The sequence below is a fragment of the Pangasianodon hypophthalmus genome, chromosome 8 (genome assembly GCF_027358585.1).
Source record: "Pangasianodon hypophthalmus isolate fPanHyp1 chromosome 8, fPanHyp1.pri, whole genome shotgun sequence".
NCBI lineage: Eukaryota > Metazoa > Chordata > Actinopteri > Siluriformes > Pangasiidae > Pangasianodon > Pangasianodon hypophthalmus.
Window position 1 is genome coordinate 16078897 of NC_069717.1, and position 20450 is coordinate 16099346.

General features: G+C 39.4%; 2 protein-coding genes across 3 annotated transcripts; both read left to right on the top strand.

Moving 5' to 3' along the window:
* Positions 1-423: 423 nt before the first annotated feature.
* Positions 424-16423, top strand: septin5a (septin 5a). Of its 2 annotated transcripts, XM_026910755.3 has the most exons (12): positions 424-550; positions 731-741; positions 9148-9238; positions 9371-9457; positions 11598-11721; positions 12041-12175; positions 13077-13194; positions 13314-13415; positions 14229-14325; positions 14511-14646; positions 15510-15612; positions 15757-16423. In XM_026910755.3, the coding sequence occupies exons 1-12, from the start codon at positions 508-510 to the stop codon at positions 15817-15819; spliced, it is 1110 nt and encodes a 369-aa protein (XP_026766556.1). In that variant the 5' UTR covers positions 424-507; the 3' UTR covers positions 15820-16423. The 2 variants fall into 2 exon arrangements, with proteins under 2 accessions (XP_026766556.1, XP_026766555.1); XM_026910754.3 differs by lacking the exons at positions 424-550; positions 731-741 and adding an exon at positions 7660-8355.
* A 53-nt stretch (positions 16424-16476) lies between these two features.
* On the top strand, positions 16477-19843 carry gp1bb (glycoprotein Ib platelet subunit beta). The gene is made up of 3 exons (XM_026910756.3): positions 16477-16766; positions 17932-18283; positions 18631-19843. Exons 1-3 carry the CDS (start codon positions 16610-16612, stop codon positions 18872-18874), a joined length of 753 nt encoding a protein of 250 aa, XP_026766557.2. The 5' UTR covers positions 16477-16609; the 3' UTR covers positions 18875-19843.
* Positions 19844-20450: the final 607 nt, after the last annotated feature.

The following is a 20450-nucleotide window of genomic DNA, read 5'->3' on the forward strand; positions in this document are numbered from 1 at the left end:
ATCTGCAACTTGGCTAAAAGAAAAAAAGCACTGCCTGACTTTAATACATAATCTCTGCTGTTGTAAGTGGACAGACAGCATTTCCAGTGAAACCACAGATCTACTGTGTGCCATGTCACCCAAATAGCCACTTTTAATCGATATTGCTACTCTAAAAATCCATGACAAGCAGATATTTTTGGGATCATTAAAAATTCTCCTGGTGGACCATGTACAGCTCCGGATATTTTACAGCAACTTCTATTATTTTTCTTTGGTATGGCAGACAGAGAACAGGTGAAAACTACCGAACAAGTAAACGCTTTTAAAATGTTGAGCTTGACTTCCTAACGCCGTAGTGGCTTTAGCAGTGATTGGCTAGATAACCAGTGGGTGTGGTTTTGAGTGACGCCACAGGACACGCCCCCATGTGGGATTCCCAGAGGGGAAGCGCAGCCCGGCCTGAGCGCTGAGCATCTGAACCTGGACAGCGGAGAGAGAGAGAGAGAGAGAGAGAGAGAGAGGAGGATGACAGCTAACACGCGATACAGGAGCCGGCTCATTAAAAGCGGTAATGCCTCATATGAGCTTTACGTTCATCTTTTTCTATGCTGTCAGTTTGTTTCACTGATTTAACTGTCGTTTCTGTCTCCGTGCATTTGGACCATCTCTTGGCGTCCCTGCACCTGATGATGATGATGATGATGATGGTGATGATGATGATGATGATGATGGTGCACTGCTCTGTCAGAGGATAGCGAGGTAACACGATGCCTTGTTTCACATTTCACACATGAGACTAGGTTATTATCATTAGAATGACTTCATGCAGTGATGCTGCTGGCTTCTGGTTGAATGAGTCTGCCTTCACACGCACTTCCACAGCTGCTTCCTGCTTGACAAAAGCCTGTAAGTGGGACTGGTGTTTGGTAGATTTCTTACTGAAAAGAGCAGAGTCTCTGCTTGTTCTTGTGCTGAAGCACAGCTCGACTATTTCCGTTGCGCATCATGTTGCCGCAGCGGGTAATGTAGCCTGCTTAGCCTAGCAGCCAAAGGCCTATCCATCACCCAGCCTAATGTCACCATGGCTTTGGAGTGTTAATAAATGTCATGGTTTTATAACAGCGGTAGATGGTGTGGGGCTCATAGGCGTGAGTGTTAGAGCCTTATGGCACAGCTCCTCGTCACTACATCGTGTTGATGCTGAAGTGGAGCAGACCGGCTTACTGGAGGCTTTTCTCTTCACACTGTCCCGGATGAGGATGGAAATCGGAGAATCTTATCGTCATGCCCAAGAGCTCGGTGCACCGTCACCATGGTAACGGAAGAGAGAAGGAGGCTATGTGACTTCCTTCTGCTCCCAAAGCATCGTCTCGTGATGAATCTACATTGTGTCCAACTGTAAAATTATATAAAGCATATAATATTAAGATGCTGCTCTTCAGTTCGCCTCGGCAGCTGCATGCACAGGTACATCTGTCTATAAAAACCTCATCACAGCTGGCAGGCAGGAGAAGGCTGGACTGGAGTTAAGTGACAGTGGTTTTCCCTCAAGCCATGGTTCCTTGACATATGTGGGCACGTGTGTGTGTCCATGTGTTCCCATATATTATAAAATATGCAGCCTTTGTTGCTTCAAGCATGGTTATGTAATTCTTCAAGCATGTTTGCCATGCCAAAGATTCAGCCAAAGAGAGAGAGAGAGAGAGAGAGAGAGGAGGCGGGGTGGGGCAGGAAAGGGGCTTCAGCTCAGACTCAAGCTGGCTTGAATATGATTTTGCTCTGATCCATCAACGTGCACACACAGACATTCATCTCACATAGGCACAGAGCTGTCAGGGTCACACTTCCAACCCACACAAAGTCAGCAATGCAACACAGTCCACCCACTCACACACTCATGCATCTCTCCCTTACTCCAGCACTCTCTGTCTCTTCCATGCTCATTCTATCTACAGAATCTCAAAGAATTAAGACCACTTCATTTTTTCATTTTGTTATTTTACAGCCTTATTCAAAATAGTCTATTTTCCCCCTCATTACCCTCCGTCTGTACTTCACAATGGTTTTCTCAAAGTTTTGTAAATGTATTAAAAATTTTAAAAATGAAATACCGTATTTAAACAAGTATTCAGATCCTTTGCTATGACACTTGGGCTCAAGTGGATACAGCTTCCATTTATCATCTTGAGATGTTTCTACAGCTTGATTCAAGTTAACCTGTGCTAAATTCATCGGACATGATTTGGAAAGGCACATGTCTGTCTATATGAAACCTCCTAGCTAAACATGGATGTCAGAGCAAAACAGCAAGTTATGGGTTCAAAAGAATTGTGCATAGACCTCAGAAACACAACTGCAATCACACATAAGATAGATAGATAGATGCTACTGATGCTTGAAAACTTCGGTGTAGAAGGCTTTCTTCTGTTTAGGATGTCCCTCTAAAAAGGTCAGTGCACATTTGTAATTGTGTGTGTGTGTGATTAATTTACCGAATTTTTTTGTCAGTGAAGTTAAGGACTGATGGTTTAACTTGAAAAGGTCACATTACCATTGCCATAGTGCATTGGGGGGAGGGGGGGGGGGGGGGGGTTAAAAGGGCAGTGCTGCCCAAGCCTATGCATCAGCTAAAACTATAGCAAGAGATTGCATGTGAAATGAATATTGACATAAACTTCTGCAATCAGCAAGAAAAATGCAAAAAAAGGCTGCTGAGAACTCCTGTTTTTTGACATGAAACAGAGTTTGATTGGTGGTGCAGCAGGTAGCATTGCTGTCTCACGGCTCCAGCGTCTCCAGTTCGACCCTGATCTTGGGTTACTGTCTGTGCTGAGTTCACATGTATTTCCGCCTTGTTCCCAGGATAGACTCTAGATCCACTGCAACTCTGATCACAATAAAGTACAAAAAGTCATTGTAGAGCACTAATGGTACTCAGAGCATGCTTTGCCACATGACAAAAGTGTGCTCCTTTTGCTTCAGGCAGGGAGAGGCTATGTCAAGTTATGAGAGTAGATATGACATATCTCATTTTCTTACTGATGGCAGAAAACATCTATTATAAACAAGACATGACTCACAAACAATTAAATGATATAGAAACTGGGGGACATAAGTGTCCTGTCCTCAGTCCTAGTCATATAATCAACTATGCAACTATTTACTCTCTTGCTCAGACCTGCATGTTTCTGAGCCTTTCACTATTTATTTAACATGCTTTGCTATTTTAATATTCAATTCTACAGCCAAACAGCAGAGTTTCTAAAAGAGATGCACTTTATTTTATTTTGCACACGGAGAATACAATATGGGATTAAATGTTTAATTTGTTATGCTGTCACTTGTACGTTGGTAATGTTCAGTTCTGTGGCTTTTCAGGTGGTGTGTGCGCATACTACACACGTCACATTGCCTCAGCCCGGGTCTCGCAACAGCTCGGCCCCATGCTCTCCCCTCCACTCCTCTCATCTCCTCTCCACTCCTCTCCATTCTTCTCCTCTCCTCTCCCCTCCACTCCCCTCCAGTCCTCTCCTCTCTTCTCCTCTCCACTCCGCTCTTCTCCTCTCCTCTCCTCTCCAGTCCACTTCTCTCCTCTCCCCTCCATACCACTCATCTCTTCTCCACTCTTCTCTTTTCCCCTCCACTGCTCTCCTCTCTAATCCACTCCTCTCCCCTCCATACCCCTCATCTCTTCTCTACTCCTCTCCTTTCCCCTCCACTCCTCTACTCTCCTCTTCCCTCTCCTCTCCTCCTCTCCTCTCCCCTCCATACCTCCCCTCTCCACAGCTCTCCTCTCCCCAACACTGAGCAAGTGCTTGCAGGCATGTGTGTGTAAAGTACACAGGCTATGTTTAGACTCATAATGTGGGAGGATGGCAGATGGGTGGGAGTTTTTGTGTGATTTTGTGTCACTATTGCAGTGTGTGTGTGTGTATTTAGTCAGTTCAGGCAGTAGGCACATGTGACATTATATTGCTTGTTAGTCTTACACTGCTGTTTGAAAAGCAGTCTCTGCACTGACTCTCTGCACTGGCTTTACATACAGTCCATTGGTTTTGAGTTATCATTGATGTTATAGATCACTCCATCCATCCATATACAAATCATAGAGAGAAGATAGACGTAGTATAATTTGTACTGTGGTACACAGTTTCCAGAGAAGCATGTTGCAACTGTATCACCTCTACTGTTTTTTTTTTTTTTTACTTACTCATTGTATTCTTCTTGCTCTTCTGGGTTGTCAGTGGTGTCATCTGTTGATGTCACAATTAAGTCATGTAGTAGGAGGTAGAAATACTTTCCATTATATTAGACTGGTTCACATCTTGTAGATCATCGCTTGAATTGGAGAAATATTGATAGAGCTGACAGGACTCTACCCATGATTATTCTGCATTTAAAGAACTATTTTTGGTATTTAAAAAAAGAGAGAGAGACAGAAAGAAGAACCTTTGGCAACTTTGAGAGGTTGAGGCAGCAAGTGATATTGTGTCCCGAGTCATCTTGGCAAGTCTGTGTAATATCACTGAAGAACTGGATATGGTTTAATGCAGATATTTACATGTTAGGACATGTATTTACAGAAAGGATTTTGAGTGAGACAGATGTCCACACTGCAAAAAATAACATTTTAGCAAGTGGAAATATAGTCATATGTATGTAGTATTTCCTTTCATAATATTACTATAAATCAAAAATACAATAATTAAACATATTTCTGGACATTTTACTAATTTCTATCTTTCAATTTTCTTATTCTATTGGCAGATATTTTTCCTTCTTTCTAGAAATAACTGCTTAAAATTAGCAAAAATATCTGCCAACAGAACAGACTATATCAAGCTTGAAATTAGTAAAAAATATCTACAAATAGTTTAAATAATCTTATATTTAGTTTATTGTAATCTTATAATAGGAAAAACTAGATACATTTGTCTATATTCAAGATATTTTCACTTGCTAAGATGTCATTTGTTTGCAGTGCATTACTCAGTTACAACACTAAAATAGCAAACATTGAACATCAAATATCACCTGACTGCCTGACTCTGTTTGGGGAATGAAGAAAACAAATTTGCAATTTGGATTGTTTGTTAAACCATTCCTCTTTATGCAAATGAGCTTTGTAAGAATAGTTCTTACATTCTTTATTCAAATGAGGTCTGTATATATGTGTATATGCTTGACCTCCACCAAACCAAAAGTGTGTTTGTGGATGTGCATGTTTTTATGTGTGAGTGCATGTGATTGAGAGACCCCAGGTGGTGTATGAGAGTGGCAGCTGGGCACTGAGAGAGGGAGTGTGTGTTTGGGAGGGACTGTCCAAAGGCTATTGTGTCAGTCTGGGACATCTGTTCCCTTCTTTTCAAGACCTCCACCTCCTCCCCTACTCACCCATCGCCTCCTTTACTCTTATCTCCTCCAGTGCTAAAATAGCAACAAAAGCATCACACACCCCTGTAACCCATGCAGGGAGAATGGCCACACTTCAGAGATGATGTCGTGAAGCTCTAGAGGTGGTGTGTGTGGGCCAGAGGGATAATAATTACCTTAATGTCCAATTCCAGTATGTAGGTTTGTTTCACAGGCTACTAACACACCCCTACAACAGCCATCATTACCCTATACTGTCATAGAAACACACACACACACACATAAGACTTTAAGATGCAGCTAGAGCCTGTCCCAAATGCACTGATCAGCATTTAGGCTGTGTCCTCATCTCAGCTTTCGCTGTATCTTATTCTAACACACACACACACACACACACAAAGCCATATTCTTCAAGGGATGAGCAAAATGCTCCCATAAGGTCAAAAGTATTATGTATACCTATCATCATCAAGACATTTGACCCCTTCCAAAAGATAAATATATGCCTCCACACATTTCAAATCCAGATAATCTGTCTGGTGTGTGTATTTTATGCACCCCAAGGACTGGCTCCACATAGGAATAAGCTTTATATACAGACAGATGAAAAATGAAAGAAAAAACCACATGAAATGTATTAGTGAGGTGTTAGGACACCAGAGATGCCAAAACAGCTTTAATAAGCCTTGTAGTACTGTATATTCTACAAGTTTATATAATGGGGTATGAACACCACTTTTCCAAAAGACATTCCCTCACTTGGTGTTTTGATAATGATGGTGTAGAGCGCTGTGTAATGCATTTGTCCAAAAACTTTCCTGGGTTTTGGATTGAGTTGAGATCTAGTAACTGTCAAGGCCATAACATGATTTACATCATTTTCATACTCAGCAAATAGAATGTTGCTTAGAGCCCTCAGAGGCTCAGGCACAGCCCTGCCCTTCTGTGTATTGTTTGTTGGTCACTAGCTGATTGCTAAGGTGAGGTAACACTAAATGTACTCCTGCACTATTGTTTACATTCCCTACATTTTAAATTTGTTTTTCAACCTAATCTCTATCCATCTCATCGGTAGCACATGTGCATATCACAAATCACAAATCACAAATCACCCTGTATTTCACTGTACTGTATTTATTTAAAAACAAACAAACAAACAAAAAACCTTTACTAACCTTTACTAATAATGGAAGTCTAAGGGTGGTTGCTTGGGAAGTCAATAAACATGTATTCTTGTCGATGTAAATTAAGCTGTAACTCTGTTTAATTCATCGTTTAGGAGATAAGACTACATTTTCAGAGGGAAGAGTTTGTGGTTGTGTGTTGACACAATATTGCAAAATGTTGGGGAACTTTTACTGTATTGCTTCAATGTTCAAAAACGAGACAGAACACGAACGGCTTTGGGAATACATTTGGGAAAGTCATTTGAGAATATACATAAGACATATAACTTTTTTCTAATGTTGTGATTTAAAATTTTTATTGTGTTTTTTTAATAGTTTATTCGTTCATCTTCAGTAACTGCTTCATCATGGTCAGGGTCATGGTGGATCCAGAGTCTATCCCAGGAACACTGGGTGCGAGGTGGGAATACACCCTGAATGGGATACCAGCTCATTGTAGCACACACGTTCGCACCTATGCATAATTAAGAATAGCTATGATTAAGAATCTACCTACTCACATATTTTTGGGAGGGGGGAGGAAACCGGGGAACTCAGAGGAGATCCATGCAGACACAGAAACTCCACACAGACAGTAATCTGTGCTCAGGATCAAACCAGGGACCCTGGAGCTGTTGCACGCTACCCACTGCTCCACCATGCCACTCCTTTATAGATTTGTTTTTATATAGTAGTTTAAACATGGACAAAATTCAATAATTTCCTTTAAAGGTGAATTTTTAGTCAAAACTATTTTGCATTCTTTTCTCAGTACATAGGAAACATGTTGAAATTATTGTCTGTGGAAATGGCACATATGCTGCAGATGTTAGTTATGGTTGAAAAAAAATGTTCGATAGAGATTAGGGTGAAAAATGCAGAAGTACATAACATACTTTTGAGTATTAGACCACAGTCTGCAGTTTGAGAAACAGCTAAGGGCTGGAGTTACAGAGCACCTGCCCTGATGTTTCGAACAACAAAACTGCCCTCTTTTGGTGTATAAGAGTACTGCAGTGCTTCACTGTCCATTTCCATCCTATTTTCCAAACTGCATCCTAACTAGAGCAGTAGGAGTGCCAGATAGTCATGTAGATCAGGATTACTGTGATAAACTGTGAAACAAATTCTTTAGCAGGAAACAAACCATAGAACTCTTTAAATGTTCTGATGATCCGGGTGAAAAGAGCACTTTCATCAGTCCTCACTGGGCTGGTATGTGTGTTCATGTGTGTGAAAGCTGTGTGGCACAGAGCAGGACTGACAGGAAGGGCGTGACTCCAGTTTTACTGAATGTGGTTAGGCACAGCACCAGGGTTCACTGCACCTCACTTCTACTCTGTTTATCCACTCTGGAAAAAAGAGGGGGAGGAATGAACGATGGATGAATGAGTGTGCTTTATTCCTGTTTTCACCCCTCCCCTTTCCTCTGGTTAAATTGCTTCCTTGCCTTCTCTACCTTTCTCTGCCCCTTTTCTCTCCCTTTCTCTCTCCTTCTCTCGTCTCTCGTCTTCTTTTTCTTTTGTCCTTGTGCTTTCTCGGAGTTCTACATGAGAATTCTTGTGCCTGCCTGTCTGGACAAGCAAAGGTGCTGCAGGCCAGAGGCCACACACAGAAAAAAGGGAGAAAGAGGAAAGGAATAACAGAGAGGAGTTAAAGAAACCAAGTGAAATAGAGGTGTAGCAGGTTTAAGAAACAGTTCTGGAGACTTTCCCATACTCTGTTTGTGTGGCGCGTGGGTTGAAGGTGCCAGACTGGGATGGATGCCATTATGCTACAGGAGAAGCTGGTGGAGAAACTGCTGTGTGCCCGAAGCAGGACTACTCGCCAGAAGGTTGTGTGTGTGTCTGTTTAATATAATAATATATACTCTGTATTCAGTGAAAGATATTCTAAGTCATAAGGCATACCTTATTACTTTATATATGTGTTAAATTGAGAGAAAGGTGAACTGAGGGTTTAAAAGTTGGGAAATGTGAGTGAGCTTTATTATTAATACTGTATGTGTTTATATGTTTTAGCATTGGTCATTGGTCCCTTTCTCTTATTCTCATTCTTCTCATATTCATAGTTTCAAAGTGTGTGTGAGTGATGGAGTAGATGCAGGGCCACTGTGGGGAACTTTTCAGTAGCCCACAGAGACAGCGGAAATGTTTATTACAAGTTATGAGAAGTGCTGGCAGACTGAGCAGTTTGGCCAGTCTGGGAGTGTGTTTTTTTTTGAAAGAGCCATTCATTTACATTCAGTAGGACATTTTCTGCCTGTGTGTGTGTGTGTGTTTGAGAACATCCAGAATTTGCAAGTCTGCTTCCTACTGTGATGCCTTGACTATTGGCAAAACTAAGCCTTCATTTTCTTTTGATTTCATAATCTGTATACTTCACGTTCCCCATTTGTCTATATGGACATGTTGAGCTCTTCTCTTTGTGAAAAGCCATGAATTGAAGGCTTCATTTTTCCACAGTGGTGTCCAGTATTGTGAGTCTAGCTCTATTCTGTGCTTTTGTGTGCACCAGTTTGGACATTGAGAATGCTCAGAATGATAAATTCTACAAGCTGTGGTGTTTGTCAATTTCACAATGCCCTTTTTTTTATAACCACTGTCTTGCTGTTTGTGTCTGTCAGGATAAGCAGTATGTCGGCTTTGCGACGCTCCCTAACCAGGTCCACAGGAAGTCTGTCAAGAAAGGCTTTGATTTCACGCTAATGGTAGCAGGTTAGTGAAACTATCTCAGCAACTGACATCACTGTCAACTGTCATTTCCACTGCAGTTAGACAAGGCAAGTATGTGCATGCTCACATTTATCAATAACAAGAATTCTATGTGTGTGTGTGTGTGTGTCTCAGGTGAATCTGGCTTGGGCAAGTCTACTCTAGTAAACAGCCTTTTCCTCACAGACCTCTATAAGGACAGAAAACTACTAAATGCAGAAGGTAAAAACCTCATACAGCATGTTTGAGATACACCATTAGCATTTTTATTGGGTAAAGTAATAAAATCATATGTATTTATGTCAGTCACCCATTTAAATCATTCACAAACAGTACATCTTTTAATACTTTCAGGCTATTTATGACAGGATTTGTAAGCTCTTATAGATCTTGGAAAAATCATGGAATTGTACAAATGTGTTTTCCGGGCCAGGAAAAGTCATTTGGAAAAAATGAATACAGAAAGTTGGAAAGGATGTGCATTTTTAAAACCTTTGCTCTGATCATTTATGTTCAGATTTAAAATGTATTATATTTGCTGAATTTTATTATTCTAAAATGCGATAAGCTACACTTAGGCAGCAGCTGAACAAGTACACTAATCCCTGTTGTTGCTATAGCATATCATATCATGTTGTGTATAACATGAATCATAGTGTATCATATCACATACCATAGTAATGGCATAGATTCTATTTTATTTTCATGGCAGCGCACTGTCTTGTCTAGTTTCACTTTGAGTGAAAAATACCAGGCAAATATGTAATTATCAGTTCTTGGTTATGCTCAGATAATAAGTGCTGGCCTTTAAAAGATGGAGACACAGGATATGTAAAATTTAACCTTTGTTCTAATATCTGATATTGTTAAAACGGAAGAGAGGTAGCCATGTATAGCAAAAAAAAAAACAAAAAAAAAAAACATCAGGGTACTGCAGAGCCAGAGAAGTCAACAGTGCTATTATCTTGTTTAGTCAGATGGTAGACCTAACATTAATCCTGTTACAACTTCCTCCAATACAAAACAATACAAAACAATTACATCTACAGCTACTACCAAAAACAGAGTTTTGACTGCTGAGATACTCTGAGCCCTAAAGGTTATGGATCCACATTATTCATTTAATAAAGATACCATGTTCCCAGCAAGTCAGATTGCCTGTGGAGAAATTTGTATGTATGATTGTGCCTCTTTGTGCATTCAGATCATATTTCACACCTCTGTATTCTTGTTAATATAAATGTAAATTATTTAAAATCAAACTATGTATGTTCCACTGATTTATGCTACACAATAAGTATGGTTATGATTCTGTTCAAAGATGGTTTTCTAGACTACATTTGAGTTCCATAAGAGAACTTTGGTCTTGGAAGTTTATATTAAAGTCATGGAAACTTCATAAAAATGTGTGTGAATCCTGTATGAATGATAAAACAAGGATAAAACATATCTGAGCAGTATGATTCTACCAGGCCAACAACGAGGTACACCCTTAGGGATACATCTTTATTGCTTATAAAATAATAAACATAGACCGAGCAGTTACTGACTATTTTCCTTCACCAATTCACTATTCCATCACTCAGTCAAATCATTGACTCATCATTCAGTCAAATGTTCAGTTTCAATAGAGCCAAACCATTTTCTTATGCTAGAATATACAGTACCAAGAATGTACTGATCCCTTTTTGTTTTTAATTTTTGATATGCTATTGATATCAAAGCTCAGGGTATTGACGTATTGATGTAATCATGCAAGATTTGTGCCAGTGTCAGTCATCACACACATTCACTGAAGTACAGTGAAATCAGTGGATCCGATAATAATATATGTCCAATCCCGATCCAACCTTTCAGGCCGATACTCAGTATCAGACCGTTACATTTATAAACATCATTGAAATCAGTTTCAGTTTTCCCCTTGCCAGCGATATGTGAAAGTATTCCTAAATCTGGAAATTGTAGAACATTTTTTCAGTGGCCTCAAACAACCTGCAATAAGACAGTTAGTGTAGAGTACTTCTCACAACATGCTCTCATTTTTATTGAAGGGAAGGTGTATATAAACATTGATCTATAGTCACAGATATTTAGTTAAAAATAACATGAAACTGAAGTTGTAAGCTTGATGTAAAGATTGTAACCTAAAATATCATTTAGACCAGTTGGTATATTTGGTCGTAAATAAGTGAAGGAATTAAGATATGAGCAGTACTTTAATAAGAGCCAGGAATTGTACTGTAACATACATTTATGTCTAGAATTTCACTTAGAATATATTATTTAAGCTCTGTCTCTGAGGATTGGGATATGCTTATATGATTGGGAAATGCTGCATTGATCTTTTGTCTCTTCATTTCAGAGCGTATTAATCAGACAGTGGAGATCACCAAACACACCGTGGATATTGAAGAGAAGGGTGTCAAACTCAAACTCACCATTGTAGACACACCAGGGTTTGGAGACGCTGTAAACAATAATGAGTGGTAAGAACTTAGCTTAACAAATCAACTCAGAAGTGATTGTTTGCCGGTGGGACAGGGTCGCAGCATGCACCGACTCATAGCTCTAGTGTCCCCGGGTCAATCCTGAGCTCTGGTTACTGTCTGTGTGGAGTTTCATATGTTCTCTCAGCGTCGGCCTTGCTTTTCTCCTCCCATCACCCAAAAACATGCCAGTAGGTGGACTGAGTACGCTACATTGCCCCTAGGTGTCAGTGTGTGTGCATGGGGGGTAAAGCTGTTCCTGAAGAGGGATGAATATTTCTTGCCAGTCTGATATTTCCTGTGTGTGTTTGTTTTTCAGTTGGAAGCCCATCACCGACTACATTGATCAGCAGTTTGAGCAATATTTCAGGGATGAAAGTGGACTCAACAGGAAGAACATATTGGATAACCGAGTGCACTGCTGTCTTTATTTCATACCACCATTTGGACATGGGTGTGTAACAAGCTCTGTGTGTGTGTGTGTGTGTGTGTATATACACTATACTTTTGGGCGTATAGTGTACACACACTATACTTTTCGCCATATAGTGTTCGTACACTATATGGCCAAAAGTATGTGGACACCTGACCATCACACCCATATGTGGTTCTCCCCAAACTGTTGCAACAAAGTACAAAATTATAAAGGATGTATTTGTATGCTGTAGGATTACAGTTTCCTTTCACTGGAACTTACGGGACCAAACTGTTCCATTATGACAATGCTCCTGTGCACAAAGAGAGGTCCATGAAGACATAGTTTACCAAGGCTAGAGTGGAAGAACTCAAGTAGCCTGCACAGAGCCTTGACCTCAGCCCCACTGAACACCTTTGGGATGAACTGGAACACCGACTGCACCCCAGGCCTCCTCACCTGAAATCAGTGCCTCACTAATGCTCTTGTTGCTGAATGCACAAATCCCTACAGCCATACTCCAAAATATAGTTGAAAGCCTTCCCAGAAGATACCACACCAATACCATGACTGAGGTGAGACCCTTGAGCAAGGCACTGTACCCCCAATTGCTCCCCGGGCGCTGCAGCAAAAAAGGCTGCCCACTGCTCCGGGTGTGTGTTCACGGTGTGTGTGTGTGTGTGTTCACTACTGTGTGCGCGCACTTGGATGAGTTAAATGCAGAGCACAAATTCTGAGTATGGGTCACCATACTTGGCCACAAGTCACTTCACTCACTAAAGAGTGGAGATTATTATAACAGGAAAGGGGGTAATAAAAAGCATGGGTGTGATGGTCAGTTGTCCACAAAGTTTTGGCAATATAATGTATATTACAGAGTTGTCCCTGGAGAATTAAAGGTCTATCTAGCAATTTGTGTGTGTGCGTGTGTTATTTTCAGTTTGAGGCCAGTGGATGTGGAGTTCATGAAAGCACTGCATGAGAAAGTGAACATTATTCCTCTCATTGCCAAAGCGGACTGTCTCACTCCAAGTGAGATAAAGAAGCTAAAGGACCGGGTGAGTACACAACATCTTATTTCATCCTGTACTACAACTGAATATTGCGAAATCACTCATGTTCTCGTCAGTGTATGCTGTTCACCTCAAGTTATCACTGTACTCTCTTTTTTTCTTAGGTACGAGATGAGATTGAGCGCTTTGGGATTAAAGTGTACCAGTTTCCTGAGTGTGACTCTGATGAGGATGAGGAGTTTAAACAGATGGACAAAGAGCTGAAGGTGAGATGCATGCGTAGAAAGCTCCATAAAGTCCAACAGCAGTTACAGCCTTAATGGGTCTGTACATCATTTTTTGTGATTTTTAGACTATAAGGAGTTTCAGCAATGATGAGAAAATGTGTATCCACTGGCCATAAAGTTAGACACAGCTTTGTACTGAGCTAACAGCAGCCAGTAAAATCAATATTTACTCAACTCAAATACAGCCTGGATAAATGTGCCATTTTTCCAACAATAAATCCCTTCACTGGTTATTTCATAAGCAGCAGGTTACAAAACACTCATTTTTAAGAATACACTCGCTTGTATTAACTTGTAAAATGCTTCTAACTTCGTTCTCAAAAAATGTGCTTAGCCAGCAATTTTTTTCAGAATAGTTTTTGGCCCAGTTCCTACAGCTATGTAACTTTACAGTAGTTGAATATTTTCACAATTGAATATTTGCTTCCCTTGCTCTAAGTTTTGTGTAAAAACTCACGCTGATATGAATGACGAGCTGTAACCATATTACAGAATTTACTTGAGTCAATTAACGAATATTAATCAATATCAGGAGTCTTCTTATGGAGATAAATGACTAGTGGGCTCAGTCTTTTACTCAGTCTTAGTGAAAAGGAGGGGCAGTAAAAGGCACTATACAACTTTATACACACTCATGAATAAGATTAAAATTATTGAAAATAATGATACACAACCCTTAAGGAAATTTCTTTCTGACGTGTTTATTGGTACCTAGACAATTTTGTTCTTATATTCCTATCAGTGTTCTGGTCATGAACTTGTATGTGTGCGTGTTTTTAAAATTTGTTATAGGAGTGTACTCCCTTCGCTGTTATTGGTAGTAATACAGTGGTGGAAGCAAGAGGTCAAAGAGTGCGAGGTCGCCTCTACCCTTGGGGCATTGTCGAAGGTGAGGTGTGTATGTGTTTATAATTAGACTTGACACAGTAGAAGGTAATCATGGAAATGTATTATGAAGTTAATTATTTGCGTACGAATCTTGCTGTTTAATACAGTAATTTCTTAAATGTGTGTGTATATTCTGTCAGGTGAAGGTTCTTTCATGTTTGATTCATGTTTTTGTGTTTCCTATAGTGGAGAACCAGTCCCACTGTGACTTTGTGAAGTTGAGGAACATGCTGATTCGCTCTCACATGCATGACCTGAAAGATGTGACTTGCGATGTACACTACGAGAACTACAGAGCCCAGTGTATACAGGAGATGACCAGGTTTGTTGTGTGTGTATGTGTTTGTGTGGGGACATACTTACATTTCTCACTTAGTTACACTGTAGTTACTAGTAAACTGATAGTAGCTTGTTCTTATGCTTTTACTTTTACTTGACTTTCCATGAGATCAGTGCTATTCTTTTAAACAAAACACTGTTTTTAAAATTATCAGCATCCTTACAATTAATATTTGTAATGCCTGCCTGTGAGAGAATACAGGTTGAAGACACTTGTGGAATTCTCCCTCATCAGAACAGACCACAGGTTTTCAGTAGAGTTCAAATCTGAGACTGCAAAACACTTACTTTGTGTTTGTTTAACCATTTGTGTTGAGTTGTTTAGCTCATTATCTTGTAGAAAGATCTGTCAGAACTTCCTGGCAGAGGCAAACAGGTTTTAGGCTGAAATATCTTGGTAGAAATCATGATGCCATCAATCTTCACAAGAGCCCCCGAACCACCAGCCACAAAACAGTCCCAAAGCATCACTGAGCCACTGGACTGCATATTTTACAGCTTTTCCTTGTATGCCGTCCCTTTTTGTCACCAAACTAATGACAGTGTCCTAATGACAATGTTTTTTGCTAGAACAAAGATAAACAGTTTTTCCAATTGATTGAGTGGAAAATTTAAAGTATTGTATGTAGTATTTATTTTATACAGTTTGAACTGTATATACTGTATGTGTGTGTATATATATATATATATATATATATATATATATATATATATATACTGTGTGTGTATGTGTATATGTGTATGTATGTATATATACATACATACATATATATACACTGTATATACTGTATATATACTGTATAAAGTGGAGTTTTGCATGAATGTGTGTGTGTGTGTGTGTTGCAGTAAACTTACACAGGACAACCGCATGGACAGTCCTATTCCCATTCTGCCGCTGCCTACTCCGGACGCAGAAACAGAGCGACTCATCAAGATGAAGGATGAAGAGGTGAGGCTTAAGTACAACCGCTCTGACTATGAACTGAAATGAAGTGTAAACAGTGTGCACACTGCACTGATTTAACAACACACTAATCCTCTTGTGTTGATTTTGTGTGTGTGTGTGTGTGTGTGTGTGTGTGTGTATGCGCAGCTGAAAAGAATGCAAGAGATGCTGCAGAAGATGCAGCAACAGATGCACGAGAAAGACCAGTGATGATCACACACCGAGACACACGTACACATATGCAAACATGCACTTATCAAGAAATGTACACTTCATATCTTATACTGTATTCTTTCACATGACTGATAATGAAAGTGGTCATGTATGTATTCTAATTATGGCGTATCCTTCAGACAGCGACACACTCGATGACAAACTATACTGTATATTTGCAAAACAATTTGCTTGGTGCTTTGGAGCTCTTACCTACCAAGTACAAATGTGAAGCATCTATTTAATACTTCTTGTGTTTATGCCCGTGTGAGTATAGCTAACAATGGTAATATTATGTATAATTAATTTAAATTAAACTTACTTTTAGATGTATCTAATTTATATGTACTTGATTTTAATGCTTAGCTAGAATGTGCATAAATTGTTTTGTAATGCCATTTTAGCCAAAGTGTTGGTTTGAATCTGAGCTCTGACTGTTTGTTTGTGTGTGTGTGTGTGTGTGTGTGTGTGTGTGTGTAAATGAATATGTGAAACTACACTTTTTCTTTAACTGCAGACTAGGATTTTTAGAGTGCTAGCTCTCAGTGAGTGTGGAGTTACCATGCAGGTTACTGTTATAAATAAATATGCTTAATTCAGACTGTTTTGTGTTGTTTTTTTATTTTAACATTACCTCTCCAAGCAATGGATTACTGATATTACTGATACCTTCCAGTGCAAAAACAATGAGTGTAGTTCGTCTGGATGCTGCAGTACGTTAGAGCCCCACTTCCTGTGTGATATTCCTCAGGGAGTGGACTGAATATATATATGTGTGTGTGTGCGTATGTGCATGTGTGTGTGTGTGTGTGTGTGTGTGTGTGTGTGTAGGCAACTTTATCAGTGTGACCCAGCTGTGTCTCTAGAACACTTGCTGTTATTGCAAGAGCAGACACTGTCCCTCTTTTGGGCCCCTGTTTCACGGAGAAGACATTTATATACTGGTAAGAAGCTCTCCCTGTTTTCACATATTCTCACATCTGGATGTTCAATATTAAGTTTCAGTAAAATATTATATTGTAATCCTTATTCTATATTTTTAAAAACTTGTTTTTTTTCTCCGTTAAGCATCTGTAAAGTTTATTAACTACTCTAATAGTGTTGAGCTTGCTACAGTCATCAGCTCCTGTACTGCTATTTAGGTTGATTTTTTCAGGTATTAATTTTAAAGCATGTGTGTGGCAGTTTGGGAAAACCCTCTGCATGGTAGGAATTTAGTGCTTTCCTTTTTGCACATATCTCAGAAGTAAAGTTTTAGCATTTTAAAATCTAGTTACCTCTAAAAGTGAAATTGAATTTAAAGATTTCATTCCAATTCCACTGAAAGACACCCCGCCCACCGCTACACTTATAATCTCGTCTACTTATGGAAAAACAATGTTACTACAAAAATAAAACAAAACAAAAAAAAAAATTAAAATGGGAAATTATCTATCACTGATAAATTTCTGATATCGCCATCATCCACATCATTCTCTGTCACATCATTTCACAGCATTTGAACATGAGCCTCAACATAAGGCTCTTTAACTTAACTCACTGTTCACACTAATATCAGTGGGGAAATAATACTTTTATGATGTCATTTAAACATTTTAATACTTTGTCTATTGTGATCTGTGCAATGTGTAAGTGCTCTTCTCTCTTTTAATGATGTGATGTCTGTTCACATACTGAACTGATTAGTCTTATCTCCATTTCACTAGAGCTATCCAAAATCTTGATCACATGAGAAAAATCATACTTAGCTGCATAATAAAATTAATTAATTTGACAGAGGGAAGGATAAAAGAAATAACAGGGGAAAAAAATTGCTACATCATCCATTCTCCTACTTGTCTCCTACTTCCGGCTCCTTTATCTTTGCTTCTCGTGCTGTATGTCTTTCCTCTTTTCCAAGTATATTAGAACAAGTACTATCCCAGAGAAGCTTACTTTATTAGTTTATTGTTCCACTAACAAAAATGTGCTCATATCAGTGAAGATAGTGAAATATTGTGGCTAACTGGTAATACAGTAAGTATCACCTCTCTAACATAAGCATATTACAATGTAAATTATTATATGCCACTTTCCCACTCAGTTTTCTCTCCTCTGTCTCCCATGCAGTGTGTGCTGGTATGAAGTGTGTGTTATTTGCCCTACTGGTTCTCGTCTGTGAGCTGGGAGCTGATGTAGGCAAAGCTGATGCTGTATGTCCACAGGGCTGTTTCTGCACAGCTGCTGTGGTGGACTGTAGCAGTCGTGGACTCACAACTGCCACACTGCCTTCATCTTTCCCCGTGAGCACCACTGAGCTCCAGCTCCATGATAACCACCTCACAGCACTGCCCACTGGACTGCTGGACGGCATGCAGGCGCTGCAACTGGTCACGCTGCATGGGAACCCGTGGGAGTGTGACTGTGCCGTGCTCTATCTGAGGGGATGGCTTTTAAAACAGAACAATGATGCTTTGATAAGGCAAGTGGCACGAATGTCTGTAATAAATCCAAATACTCAGAAAGCATATTTAGCCTGATCATAGCCTGAACTGACAACTAATTCATGTTGTTCAAGTTATTTATTTGGTTTTGCATGTTATTTTATGAATATATGCTTCAGCTGAAAGTAGTAAATATAGAAAGTGAGAGACTCTCTGAAGCTACAAATGACTGATTAATTATTGTAAGTGTAAAAGGTCCATAAAGGCTATCAAGGTATTCATACTATGTTGTCCAAACTAAACAAACAGAAAAAAGTTAGGATGCTGTATATGTGCTTTTACTTTACTTCAGTTATAAATCTTAAATCGCTCTGTCCTCTTCCAGAAATGTGAGCTGCAATTCTCCTCCTGGCCTGCAGGGGAGACTGGTGGCCTACCTATCAGAGGAGGAGGTGCTTAACACCTGTAATTATTGGCTGTGTGATCTGGCCTTGGCCTCACAGATCAGCTTGTTTGTCTTTATAGTGGTGCAAGGAATCCTCCTTGCTGTGGTGGTCTACTTCCTCCGCCGTTTCAACCAGCTGGGCTATGATGCACAGCGAGCAGCTGCAGAAAGCTTTCACAGCTGAGACCGACAGCATCTCACAAATCAAAGAGTGTGTCTCACTAAACAACAAAAGCTCCTGATGTGCAAGGCTGAGGAACCTCGTTTCACACCACAATGGCTGTCTTTCACTACTGTTTTAACTGCCCTCATCAACGTCTTGTCACTATTTCCATTGCGAAACCTTGTTGCTGTCTTAAGGAATGTAACCTTTATCCACTCAGGTGTAGGGTTGTAGTATAAGCCATGAGAGGAGGGATTAAGGCAACATAATCTGAGACTTCATGTGCTGAATATGCTGAGAAGGTATTCTGATCAGCCACAACTTCTATAATTAATGTGGTCTCGCAGGAATTTAATTTTTCACATTTGGAAGATCCATGCATGCCAAAGTCATCCTGTCTGCTTTCTGGGTTTCATTCGCTCTCAAAATATTAATACAATAATTCTGTTAAAATTGTCAACCAATCAAAATAGGCTTCAAATTTTGACTATTAATACTAGTTACTCCAATGCTAAATTCTCAGAAGAGCAGTAACTAAAGAGAAACTCCTCCCACTACCGTTTTAAGCAAACATTACAGCATCTGTACACATTTGCTTTTCATATTCACAGGTACATTAAAACAATTTGGGGTCCCCAAGTGTTCAGAACCAGCGTTGCATACACTATAGATAACGAAGAGGGGAAGTTGATGACAGCATGCTGAAAACAGTAATGAAATGGGCCAGTGAGAGACTTGAAAAAGGTGCACATTACATCCTGCTTTACTTTACTAGTTATGGAATATGAAATAGCATCTGAAAGATTTATGCCAGTCAGCAAACTTTGGTGAAAACTATTAAATCACCCCATATGCAGTGTTTGCATTCACACTGCATTTGTACTGTATATTTTTTCATGAAATATATTTGCAATGGAAGCTCTTAAAAAGGTTTTATTCTTTCTTTTTTTTTTTTATACAATAAAATTATTTTGTAATTTGGGTCTTTTACTCTACTTCTCCTGTGTGCATGTGTGTGTGTTTTAACTTTCCATACCTCACACTGGTTTTAAAAATAATAATTCTATTTTATTTCCGTTTTAATTTTCTCCCTAATACATAATCTCAATCGATCGTCAGTGATCACAAAGCTGCACAGGATCAAGCTGAGTGCCATACTTAGAACTCTGGCTGTTAGTCTACTCACAAAATGTCTACAGCTTTAGTGAAGGTTAATTCAGACCACAGAGATTCACAGAGACTTACCACTCACAGTTATCTTTTCAGTTCTTTTCATAAATCCGTTGCTTGTCATAAATCTATACATCTCTGTGTTTTAATCTGGGACTTTTGTGAAAATTACGTCAATATTTTAGAAATATTTTAATAGTTTGGTTTTAGTCTGGAGTTAGTTTATGAAGAACTAGAGCAATTTACTAGAGCAATGCTACTGAGTCCCTTCTGTAACTGCCTATATTTGTTAGCAGAGTGCACAAAGACAGGAATTTAACCTCTGTGTATTACTGACATATTTAGTTCACTACACTGTTGTCATAAATTTTGAGGGAAATGATCAATTTTTAAACTAGAAGAGCATTTTGAAACATTGGATTTGTAT

What these genes read in the sequence shown, in the direction of transcription:
- septin5a (XM_026910754.3), top strand. Translation starts at nt 8,281, where the DNA reads ATGGATGCCATTATGCTACAGGAGAAGCTGGTGGAGAAACTGCTGTGT. An exon ending in GCAGGACTACTCGCCAGAAG is followed by an intron (nt 8,356 to 9,147) that starts GTTGTGTGTGTG and finishes TGTGTCTGTCAG; the next exon opens with GATAAGCAGTATGTCGGCTT. An exon ending in TGTATACAGGAGATGACCAG is followed by an intron (nt 14,647 to 15,509) that starts GTTTGTTGTGTG and finishes TGTGTGTTGCAG; the next exon opens with TAAACTTACACAGGACAACC.
- gp1bb (XM_026910756.3), top strand. Translation starts at nt 16,610, where the DNA reads ATGTGCATGTGTGTGTGTGTGTGTGTGTGTGTGTGTGTGTGTAGGCAA. An exon ending in GAGAAGACATTTATATACTG is followed by an intron (nt 16,767 to 17,931) that starts GTAAGAAGCTCT and finishes TCTCCCATGCAG; the next exon opens with TGTGTGCTGGTATGAAGTGT. An exon ending in AACAATGATGCTTTGATAAG is followed by an intron (nt 18,284 to 18,630) that starts GCAAGTGGCACG and finishes GTCCTCTTCCAG; the next exon opens with AAATGTGAGCTGCAATTCTC.